Source organism: Indicator indicator, chromosome 21 (genome assembly GCF_027791375.1).
Source record: "Indicator indicator isolate 239-I01 chromosome 21, UM_Iind_1.1, whole genome shotgun sequence".
Classification (NCBI taxonomy): Eukaryota; Metazoa; Chordata; class Aves; order Piciformes; family Indicatoridae; genus Indicator; species Indicator indicator.
Window position 1 is genome coordinate 18,134,370 of NC_072030.1, and position 12,407 is coordinate 18,146,776.

Sequence of the window (12,407 nt, forward strand, 5' to 3'; positions counted from 1 at the left end):
GAATTAGGCTCAATTCTGTAATCTGCACCATGGAAAGGTTCTGACACTGTGAACATATGAACCCCTTCCAGTGGTATGATCTGTGACCTACAAAACTGAACTGGAGATGACTGAACAAATGTTAAGTCCATATAAACCCCAAACTTGCTTTTCGCACCCCCTTGGCCTGATTCAACTCCTCAATTTATTCCAGTCCCTGCCCTTGGTCCCTGAAGAGGACCCTGGTGCAGGACCAGGGACCATGCCTCAAAGACTGAATGGAGAAGGGGACACCTGAGGGGTGGATCATCTGCTGACCCCTTTCAGCAACTACAAGGGGAGCTACAGGGACAGAAGGATCCAACCACCAGGTTGAACACCACTGGGAATTTCACTCACAAGCAATAATCTAAAACCATTGCCATAAATTCAAGTCTGGCTGCAAGAGGAGTTCAAAACGTCAGCATTTGAGTTCTGGGGCACTTGCATTGCTCTCTGCTCACACCATGCCCCTTGAGCTGCCTCTTTAGCTCCATGGCATCACCCTCTTGGGTACTCCAGCAGAATTTTGGGGGACAGGGCAATCCACTCAATTACTTCATTTTTTTTTTTAAGCAAGAAATCCATCTTACTCATTTGATAACCAAAAATACATTCCATGTCTCTCCCCAGTCATTTCCCTGCTATACTCCAATCATTTTTCCTAGGTTAATGCTTTATGATTTGATCTCTTTTCATAATCCAGCAATTTACTCCAGTTCTGTCCATGGCCTCTGAACACACCACCTCAGTGCTTAAAAAAAAAAAATAAAAGAGGAAGAAAAGCCACTACCAGTGACAGGACCATGCAGGTGTATCCTTTAATGATGGGGGAAAGGCTGACCCTACTCCCTGATCAAACAGCACACTGCTAACAGGAACAATACCTAAAACTTCATCACTCCCAGCTGCTGCATACAATGGTCCCAGCCTTGATGGAGCAGAGAAGATGAGAAGCTTTTCTTCTGATGAGAGAAGTTAGACTGGGGGGAAGGAGGAGCTGGTGGTCCCAAAGACACTTACAGCCATTTGGGTCCAAGTGTGAAGGTTGGGCAAGACTCAAACACAAACCAATTTGCCCTTCATTTCCACCCTTCCCAAACATCTCAAACTCCTTTAGGGGATAAGCCACTAAGCTCTGCATGACCTGCACCCACTGCTCAGACCACCGAGCTCCTGTCTGAGATCACAACTAACTCAAGGATGCTGGAGATGAGCTGAGCTTCCACCAGCTGTTCAGTCTGGACTCAGTTACAAGGCTGCTCTTGGCCAGTCTGTAAAGCAAACTCTGAAGAGCAGTAGCTGTGGCAATCGTTGCCTACCTGGCAGCTGGCAAGGCTGCTTTACAGCCTGGTTTACAAAACCAGGCCAAATCATGCAGAAACCTCCTGCACTGAGATCAGCAGTCATCAGTTCTCTCCCTCCTGTCCTGCTCAACACTTCAAGCCAGCCTAAGGAACCCCCAGGTGACTTGCTGCACCACTCTGCACACAGGCCCACGTTCCAGGCACTGAATGCACCCAACTTCAAAGGCCAACAGGAATAAACAACTTCTGAAAAGGAACTTGAAACTCTGAAACAAAACCAGTTACTGCCCAGTCTTCTGCTAATACACACACAGGGAGGAAAGGGAAAAAAAAATCCTTGTGATCAAAGGGAAAAAGAGAAGGGCTGTGAGTTTTTCAAGCTCTGTCCTACATTCTGGGCTGTAATTACATTACCAGAGCACAATTCCCAGTTTTCCAATTTGTTTGCTACTGCATAGGCAAGACTCAGCATTGGAGGTTCTACTCCTCGCAATTTTTCAGAGGAAAAAAAGAAAAACCAAACAACAACAGATAAATAAAGCAGCAATTTCTTTTCATACCAATTAAAGACCAAATTGGTCACAACCCAGCTTTGAAAAAGTCATTAATGTGAAGCTTTGGGGTTTCTTTTCCTGTACACAGGAGAAATAACGATCAGTGTAGCAGAGGTGTTTGAAAGAAACAGCAAAGGGGAAGGCAGGGTGGGGAGAATGCACCACAGAACGTTCCTCTAAAACGTGGGCAGTGGAGATCTTGGTCTCTCTGCCATCCTGCCTATACCAACCTCATCCTGTTTCCATGTCCAAATGCCCACTGGCATCTGAAACAGGTTAATGTCACCCAAGTTCAAGTGACAAAGAGGGCTGTGCCACACCCTTGTGTCCCTTTTGCTTCCATTAAGTAAGACGGGACAGAAATAGCACAAAGTCACCGGGTCCTGCTGACAGTGTTGTAGATTTACGTCTTTTGATTTACTGCCCTTTCTTGCTGCTGCTTTGATCTTTCTAAACATGATTTCCCCTAAACTTGAGAAGTATTCTGCAGGCATTTGGTTGATGAAAACGAAAAAAACTCCTGCCTGGCTCCCCAAGCCCCAAACAAATAAGTAAACAAACAGAATATTCATCAGGCTGGCTAGCACTTCACAGAGACACTTGCAGCCGGAAAAACCCAGAGTACTGACCTCAATCACTCTGATCTAATTACAGAAAAGGGGTTAGAAAAGCAATTTTACCACCAACCAACTAATATCCTCGTGCTTTGAAAGACCTGCTCTGCTCATTCGACAAGAAAATGCACATTTAAAGACGTTTACAGGCACAATTCCAACCCAGAGAAATCCTTTTGCTAAGGAGTGGAAAACGTTTGGTTCAAAAAGCAACTGGCAAGGTGCAGGATGAGTGCTGTAAGGGCTGAGCCTGGGGGATTAGCAGATTTCCAATATCAAATTAAGAAAAGAAAATTAAAGAAAAAATAATAATAAATCAAGAAATCCATGTGCAAGCACAGCCAAACCATCACACACACACATCTCTGCATAATTATAGAGGCATAGAGGAACTCTGACTTGAAGCCTAGCAACAGTATCCAAGCCTTAGTTACTCTGCTAATCAGCTACCCGAGCTCGCACACCGGCTCTCCGTGCTTCATTTTCCCAAAGCAAAGAGCAAACAAAAATAAAGCAAAAGGGATCCTGTCACTGCTAGCTGCAGAGCTGCCCAAGGACAAGAGGTACAACACAAAACAAACCTTGTTCACTCGAAGAAGAACAACCCATGTCATTTAATCCATCTGAAAATGCATCTCAGCACAAAGAATCAAGGCAAAAAAAAAAAGAGCGATTTAAAAATAGGTTATCCAAGGCAAAGGATTACCAGCCTGCAACATGCTTAATATCTGCATATCTGTGTCTAATGAAAGCTCCGGTCTCACATTTATGATTGATTTTTGTACCTCCATCCTATGGAAGCCACAGTAAACTCTGTACAGCAAATGCTTCCTAGATCTGCTGTGCTCATTTACTCACAGACAGCTGCAGGCTGGATGAAAACAATCAGGGATTAACTTTTCTATTCTTCACATCTTCTAATCCATCCCTTTCTCTTACTTTCAAATAAATAAATGCAGAAAGTTAAAGAAACTATAAATGTGCTATAGCTAGTTAAAAGAAAAGACATTTTTAAAGGGCCATTATTATTATTATTATTGTTCTTGTTTTAAAGCTGTGGAACTGCTGTGCTGTCCATCAGAGGCTGTGCTGTCCATCCTCCTCAAAGCAGGAAAGAAGATGGAACACCACTCACTCAGCTGCAAGATACATCTGGGTTCCAGAGACTTTCAAAGTAAGTGATAATTATAATAACCTGCTTTGATGTTGTTTTTTTTTTTCTTTGAGGAATAATAAGACTAATTTGGGGCATGATGAATTGAGAGAACCTGAGAAGCTGAACTAAGTGTTTCACAGTGCTTGTAAAACAAGTTTCCAAGTGCCCTGTCTGCCAGGGTTTGCTTGCTGTCTGGAAATCAGGAGTTTAATTTGTTTCAAACAGGACTCCTGTGTAAATAAGACAATTTTCATTTACCTTTCCAACGTGGCAAGAAAACAAAAAGGGATCCCTTGATGTTTGGAACTTCATAAAAGAGCTAAATACAATGAAATTTGGATCTTGATTTTAATCTTTTGCTGACATCCCTTTTTTCCTCTCCTCTGAATCCCTTATCTTTTATGTTTGATTTTGCTCTTTCAGCCCTGTCTGAAAGAACAGCTGCAAGGTGCCTTTTAGTGCACTAAGCCCTGGGGAGTCATTTGCAGGGCTTTGGGGTTTCCCTCAGTTTGTTTCTGAGAATGGCAGTACAAAGTTAAAAAACAAACCAAACCAAAACTAAGAAACAGTTTTCTGTACCAAAAACTTCTCATGCCACTTTTTCAACAAACTGGCCACCCAGGCACCTAAGGGACTACTTGAGATAGAAAGACCAGCTGGCAGCTGCTGGTGGGAAAAGGAGGAAGGTAAGGAAGCAGTGACTTGCTGAGAGAAGGAAGAATATGTGTGAGACAACCCCCACAATGCTGAAGGTGGAGAACAGGTCCAACTTGTCTACAGGGTGGAAAAACAACCAGATTTTTCTGATGGGATTGTGGCTATGCAGAAGCAGGATCTACAAAATCCCAGTGTGCTGGGAGATGTGGGGAGCTCACAGCCAAAGAGAAACCAAACTGCTTAGTGCAGCCTTGCCTCAACACTTGAAGAGTCAGCAGGTCTGGATTCCAGGTCTCCACCTCTCATTTCATCATGAGCTCTCTCTGTGACATTATCCAAGAGACAGCAAGATGCACCCATCCAGGATCAGGGGGTGAGAGCAGCCAGGCTTTCTCCAAACTGGAGAAACAAGGGGGAGGCAGTTGGTAGGACCCTTGTGATACATGCTCTGCACCACTGACCACTGAGGTACACACTCCTCTGCTGCTCCAGCACCTCTGATCCCTCAATGACTTTATCTGTCTTGAAACACATTCAGCTTAGCCAACTGAGTGGCCTCTCTAGCCAAGTGTTACAGAGCTGGGAAACTTCACTGGCAAAACCTCCTCTTTTTTGTTTTTTTGGGTTTTTTTGTTTTTTTTTTTATTTTGCAGATGACTCCAAGGACTCCATCTTCTGCTCTGGAAACAGATTTTAATCCATTTTCCTTCAACAGAAGGGAAGGACAGACTTAACCTCTCTGGCTGAAGCAGTATGCTCCCACTGGCCCTAAGCAGATGGTTTGGTTTGGCAAGGTCTGGGTGAGATAAGCAGATACCACACACCTTAAAACAACATCCCTCTCATATTCAGATGTCAGATTACTCCATGGGTAATTATTTCTACCTTTTTCATTATTTGTGCTTTTTTCTTGGCTCTAAAATAGATACTTTTGATTTTTTTTTCTTTTTAAAGAAGTGTGGAGTCATGATTATTGTCAAGAAGCTAATTTTCTACACTCCCAGTTCTTCAACATTTCAACACATTTGTCTAGCCTAAGTGCTTTATAATTAAATAAAAAGCAAAAGGAACAACAATCTCTATGGGGTTTGATCTGTAGAATGAAGATTTAGTGGTTCTGCTGTAAAGGAGAAATCTTACTGCTAGAGGGTTCTCTGGTCATTTTCCACCTGAGCTGCTTCTCCATCATCTTCAACAACAGGGACAGTCCTAGCACTACAGCCTGGCACAGATCCAAGCTAGGAAAGAAGACAAGGAAAATCCCTTCCTTTAAGACATGCAATTCAGCCTCTTCTTGGCTGAACAATCCCAGACTCTGTACAGCTTACAACAGCATTCTCCTCTAAATGCCAGTGAAGGATAATTGGCAGGCAAAGGTGGAGGAGATAAGAAGTGACAGAGCCAGCACTCAAGCCTGTCTGTCTCTTTACAGGGAGCTGCTGCAGCCCAGTGTGCTGAGCTGTGGGATCCCTGCTGCAGGCTCACCCCTGTGCTGCACCTGAGCTGTGATCCCTGCACCCAACACTGCAGCTGGCACAGGCCATGCATGGCACAGGACCACCAGCCACAGGCATTCCACTAGTGCTGCTAGAGCCCTGGCATTGCAGTTTCAGCAAGATGACTTGAAACAGCTTTGTGACTACTGACAAGCTGGAAGACACCCACACAATGCCTCCTGCAGTGCCAGTACCAGTGACTTCCTGCCACAGGAGCCTGGGACAACAGCACCAGCTAAGAATAACATCATTAGCACATGGCAAAACAGATGGGCACAGGCACTGTAGCTCCTCACCATCTAAGAGTAGAGGCTGCAAATCAATCTTCCCCCACCTGGAGTCCTGTGCCCAGCTCTGGAGCCCCCAGCAGAAGGAGGACAAAGACCTGTGGAGAGGTGTGACAGCCCAGTGCTCTGCTGGCTGAAAGCAGTGAGTGGGGCAGGGCTCTTGTCTCAAGGTGTGACACTACCTGATCCGAACAGACAGGGCGGTTGTTGTGATGGCCTTCAGCAGCCCCCGTGGAGAGCTGCTGGCCTGGCAGAAGGGGTTAACAATGCCAATGAGTTCCCTCTCAAGACCACTACAGCAGCACCATGGGAAGACCAATGGCAGCCCTCTGTGCACACCTCACCCTGCACATCTCTCTTGGTGATTTGGAGAGACTGCCCCCACCAAAAGGCTGTGAAAGGAGCACTGCTCCCAGGGTGCAGGTGTTGCATCTACCACAGAACACCCTGCATGGCCATACACCCACCACTGAATGACTTGGACTAATCCTGTGAATCTTGAACACCTCCAGGGATGGGGACTCCACCACCTCCCTGGGTAGCCTGTTCCAATCCCTGACCACTCCTAAAAGCAAAGAGTTTTCTCCTAATCTCCAACCTAAACCTCCCCTGGCACAATTTCAGGCCATTTCCTCTCCTGCTATCACCTGAGACTAGGAAGCAGAGCCCAGCCCCCACCTCACTCCAGCCTCCTTTCAGAGAGCTGTAGAGAGCAACAAGGTCTCCCCTCAGCCTCCTCTTCTCCAGAGTGAAACACCCCCAGTTCCCTCAGCTGCTCCTCACCAGCCCTGTCCTCCAGACCCTTCCCCAGCATCATTGCCCTGGCAAGGAACTGAGCCACTCTCTTGGGTAAAATCCTTCCAAACTCAGTGCACTTTTCTGCAGAACTTTTCATGCAATGTGTGCTCAGTTTTCTCAGTGCACACTGCAAACTGGGTGCTTTCAACTATCACAGTGCCACTAGGATTCACATCACCATGCAGAGTTTTGAACTCTATCCCTGCAGATGAGATGCAGCCAGGAAGGGAGATGGAAGGGAAGCTTTAATCCAGAGCAAATTTTTCGCACTCCTAACTTTTATGTGAGTTGGCTTAGTTTTCCAAACAAAATAAATGCTATCCAGACACAAGTTCACATCACTGAGCTGGATCAGTGCAGGCACCTCACAGCCCTCCCAGCGCCCCCACTCCAAAAGGAATACCTCCTAAGGTTCAGCTCCAGCCAGTTTCTGTGGAACTGCAATTAACTTGAATTAAAAAACTTTACTGCCTGTTCATTAAACTGTATTAGAAATCACTGTTAGCAAATCCCTTTTTATTTTATTGGCAAAAGTCTCTAGGTAAAAAGAGCTTTACAAAACCAGAAGGTTTTTTCATATGGGGCCCTTGTTGCCTTCACCCAGCACCACGCAGCAAAGGCAATGAGAGGAGATGGTTGCATGGCTATGGATAGGCACATTCTGCCACCTCTTCATTTCACTGCAGAGAAGCAATTCCTTCCCATCCATTCCTGACCTGTGATTCCTGCTTGAGAGCTGCTTTAGGCTGATATCAACCCAGAGAGCTACAAGAGCCAGTCTGGCTCTTCCAGGTGTGTGGAGCTGTATTTAATCTGTTAAAAACTCTCCCATTTACACTCATAAAGCACCTACTACTTGCTTGCATTACTTATCCAATTTTCATTTTTAAAGCAAATTTTAGAAACATTTCAGCTTTCCTCCTCCCCCCCCCCCCCCCCCCCCCCTTTTATAGCAAAGTTCCTTTTAAATCTTCCCTGGAACAACAGTGCCATCAGCCCTGGGGCCAGAGCTGCCACAGAATCACATGCACCAGCTTGCCAGATCCTCGGCTGAACACACAGAGCTCACTTGCAGTGTCTGTAGAGATTTTGCTTACCAATATCAGCTTCCCTGTGGTTCTTGATATATTCAGCAAGCTCAAAGTTTCCTGCTATTATAGCCACCTAAAGGATTGAAAAAAACAGCCCCAATTACTATGTTGTCATCACTTAGTAAGCAGGGAGACAGGCAGGTGAAATTCCTGACAAATTCCATACACATGTTTTCATTTCAGCACTTAGGAGGTGATCATTTTTCATTTCAGCACTTAGTAAGTAGGGAAAGGTGCAGGTGATAGTCCTGGCAAACATCATACACACCTATTTTCATTTCACACAGCAGAAGAACTTTACACAAGGCTGAGGAATGCTCTCTGAAGCCACTGCAGCTGTTGGAGCCACTGAAGCCATTGCAGCCCTGCCAGTCCCCCAGGAACACTGTGAGCAAGGATGTCTCAGGAGACTGCTGGAAGAGCTGGCAGCTTTTCATGTCACTAAACACAGCACCCCCAAAGCTCTGGGAGCTGTAAGGATGTGTGAAGAGTGCTCCAGGAGCAGACTCAGACACACCAAAGATGATATGTCCCTGGAATCTCTCCTGCCTCTCTACTTACCTGAAAAATGAGCACAGATCTTAGGGATGAAGAATAATGTAAGGGAAGCCTGAAGTGCTGAGATGGTCTCAGGAGGTGTGTGGAGTACATTAATGTCAGCAATAACTTTTAATGATCTGATTTCTGCACTCGCCCCAGGAAACTGCAAGGATCACTTTATTTACTATTAACCAAAACCAAACTAATACAGAAATCCCTTAAAACCAAAGACTTTGCCTGCAAGGACCAAGCTTCAGACAGAAAATCTTCGGCTATTATGTATTTAATACTTTCCAAATCTGCTTCAAATGGTAGGCTCAGACCACGCATCATGGCCATCACATCCCTGTCACCTAGAAATACAACAGTGACATCCACCTCCTGCATTGCCCCTTCAGCACCCACGGTTCACACAATGCCTGCTCCTGCCATTAGCACATCTCATGGGGGGCTTGCAGTGGCCTTCCCACACATCCCACTGCAGCACTGGCAGAAGGCTCATTGCAGGGTGGTGCTAGGGAGACTATCTGCTAAGGGCACAGCTGCACTGCCTTGGAACAGAGAGCTCATTGCAATGCTCCTAAAGAAACCCAGAGGGGATTGTTGTCATTCAGATTATCTCACACTTTTCTCCCTTCTACAGTCCTCCTGGGGACTTCGTTTCAGGTCTTTCTTTAGACCATATCCTTCCAGCCATTCCTCATGAGGCCTTTCTGCATGCAGGCTTGAACATCCTTGTGGAAGGACACAGATTTAAACAAAGAGTTTCAAACACACTGAAGTAACCTCTGATTCATCTTTTGGTCCTAAGCAAGCAATAGCTGGTCTCAAGAGAGACAGATGGGTTTGGTTTAGGTTGTGAACTTTGCTGGCCAGCAAAGCAGAAGCAAGGCTTCAAAGACATTCCTCTATTTTAGTTACAATACAGCACCAGAACAACTTTTGTAAATAACCAAGCAAAGTTTAAATCAAACAACCTAGCACATCATTCATCACATTTATACCCTGAAGCCAGCTTTTCCCTCAGTTTTTGGGTTGGGAAGGGTTCCCCCCCCCCCCCGCCCGCCCCAAATACTCTTCAGGTTCTGTCTTTTACTCTTGGCAAATTGTTTCTTGGTTCATTAAAAATTTCTACCCAACATAAAGGCTAAATACAGTCATTGTGTTTTCTTTTCATCTCCATCTATTGTTCATCTCAATCTTTTCATTTCCATCTATTCACAGCAGGAATTCTATTCCACATCTGCACAGCACCTAGCAGTTACACTGAACACACACATCCTTCTGTTTAAACAACCAACTCCTCCTCAGCAGGGAGCCATGAGCACTGCATGTGCAGCACAATCATCTTGGTCCTGCAGTAATTAACCTGCACAGAACATCACCACACTTGCTGGTGAAGACCATGCCATTGTTCCCTCGTTACAGCATTAACTGTAAGGAAACGTTTTGCTTTGGGCACTTCTCAGTCGTGCTGTGTCAAACGTGAGGGCTTCTGGAGGGCCCTGGAATGAATCAGTAGCCCTGAGGAGCTGCAGCCAGCTCCTGCAGTTGTACAAACAAAGTGTTTCTTCTCAAACACATCACAGGCTCATGGAATCGTTTTGGCTGAAAGAGACCTTCAAGACCATTAAGTCCAACTATCAATCCAACACTGCAAAGTCAGCTGCTAAACCACATCTCTCAGCATCACTTTGCCACAGCCTTGAAACCCCTCCAGTGATGAGGACTTCACCACTGCCTTGGGTGAAGTCCCAGGCAGCCTGAGCCAGGCCTTGATAATCCTTTTAGAAATGAATTTTTTCCTAATATTTGACCTAAACCTCCCCTGGAGCAATCTGGGACCATTTCCTCTTGCCCTCACCAGAATAATTCTGTAAGCCAGAGTATCTGCAAAGATCAGAGAGGTCAGAAACACAGACTGGGGCAGAGCCACCTCATCACCAACTGAGACAGCTGCCCATCTGAAAAATCACTATTTTAACTACTGGTAAGGAAACCTTTATTCCAGGAACTGCTCCTGAAAGAAACTGCTTCTCAGCACAGCCAGCCTACTGGAATGTGGCCCCCAGCCTCCTCTACACAGCCTCTGGAGCGCAGCTTCTGATTCCTCCTGGCAAAGGCCACTAGGAAATTAACAGCAGAGCTGTTCACATTACATCTCTTGAAGCACATATTCTGCAGCCTGGCTTGGTTCTGGTTGCTAAAACCAGCATTTGTGTGTAGGTCTGGGGCTTCTAAGTAAGCATCAATACCCCTCTGCAATGTTAGCCCTAATTAGCATTGGAGCCCTCACTAAAATTGGCACTTGGAATTCAGCACTGACAGGCAGCTTGCTAGACAGCAACCATGGTACTCAAAGGAAAGAATTTCTGATAGAGAATAGATTTCAAAGCTCAAGACTAGACAGGCTGCTCAAGAGCTAATCACATTGCATTACTGGAGGAAAAAAATGCCATTGCCAGGTAGCCAAGAGACAGCTCTGCAGAGAACTGCTCCTGTTCTTGCTCCTGGATCAGCCAGGAGACTCAGCAAGCTCAAGGTACCATTTCCCTCCATTTAATTTACTGCAGCTCACTAAAAACAGCAAGTCAAATTCTCCCAGCAAAACTGAAGGAGAAATATGTTAAGACCTAAAGAAAGCAGGAAAAAGTTAAAGAGCACAAATATTTCTTGGCATAACATCAATGTACTTTGCTTGGATTTGATGGGTAAAGAGTGTGGGAGAAAGTGAAGCCAGGGAAAAATTGGAAAGACACAAAATTATACTCATTCAATTCCTCCAGTCACAAACTACAGAGCACAGCAAGCACAGCCTCTCCTCCACCAGAATGTGTCTGGAAGCTAAATTACAGCCTGCTCAAACCCAGTGATGAGTGTGAATGTAGCATAAGTGAATGGTCTGCACAAGATGGTGCCAAATCTCCACTCAGTTAAGATGAAAACCAAATCAGAAGCAAACTGCAGTTCTGTTTGCACAGAAAATCTCCATGTACCTTAGAAATCAAACACTCAGGTAGCATCAGAGAGTCACAGAAGGCATTGGGTTGGAAGGGACCTCTAAAGGTCATCTAGTGCAAGCCCCCTGCAGTCAGCAGGGACATCCCCAGCTGGATCAGGTTGCTCAAGGCCCATGAGGATCACAGAACAGCAGATTGGAAGGGACCCCAAGGATCACCTGGTCCAACCTTTCTGGGTAATAGTGGAGTTGAAATGAGCTGGACCAGCACCCTGGCAAGCTGAGTCTTCAAACTCTCCAAATGTAGCTTTGCATCAGCACTGGAGATTGGCTCTCTCCACACTTTACCTGGCATCTGAAATCATCTACCTGGTCCCTGATAACCACATTTTGCTTTTCAGGATGTTCTGTAGGTAAGTGCTGGACTTCTGTGGTGATAGCAGGCAAGAAAGTTTTGTTTGGGCTTTTTTTTCCCCCTCATCACAAGACATCTCTTCTTGGCAATGAAGAAGCAGCACAGCCTGCAAAGCTACGGTGAAAAGTCTCCTCCCATTCCAGCAGGAACTGGATTCACCATCTAAATGCATCACATGCATGTTTGCAGACATGTGATATTACCATGAAAGGCTGGAGGAGCACTTCACACCCAGAGGCTATCTTCAGGCCGTGTCATGCTGAAGCTCCAAACGCTGCAGCTTGTCACAAAGCACAGGCACAGCAGTTTCCTCACAGCTCAGGACCTTCCCTCCTGCAGCCAAGGGTCTGGCATTTTTCTGCCACAGACATTCACATTAAAACCCTACCATGTCCTTACTCACACTGCTCTCTAAACCTGGGACAAGCTCCTGATGCATCTTGGGAAAAAAAATAAAGCAAATCACTCATCCTCAATTTCCACTCAAACCTGCAGCTCTCTGCACTGTTTTCATC

General features: G+C 45.6%; 1 protein-coding gene across 1 annotated transcript in view; it reads right to left on the minus strand.

Moving 5' to 3' along the window:
- The window catches only part of SHANK2 (SH3 and multiple ankyrin repeat domains 2), a 276,747-nt gene that overhangs the window by 223,284 nt on the left and 41,056 nt on the right, over positions 1-12,407 (minus strand). The window contains exon 10 of the mRNA XM_054390349.1: positions 7,985-8,051. Coding sequence (XP_054246324.1) covers positions 7,985-8,051 — 67 coding nt within the window. The remainder of the gene's footprint in view (positions 1-7,984; positions 8,052-12,407) is intronic.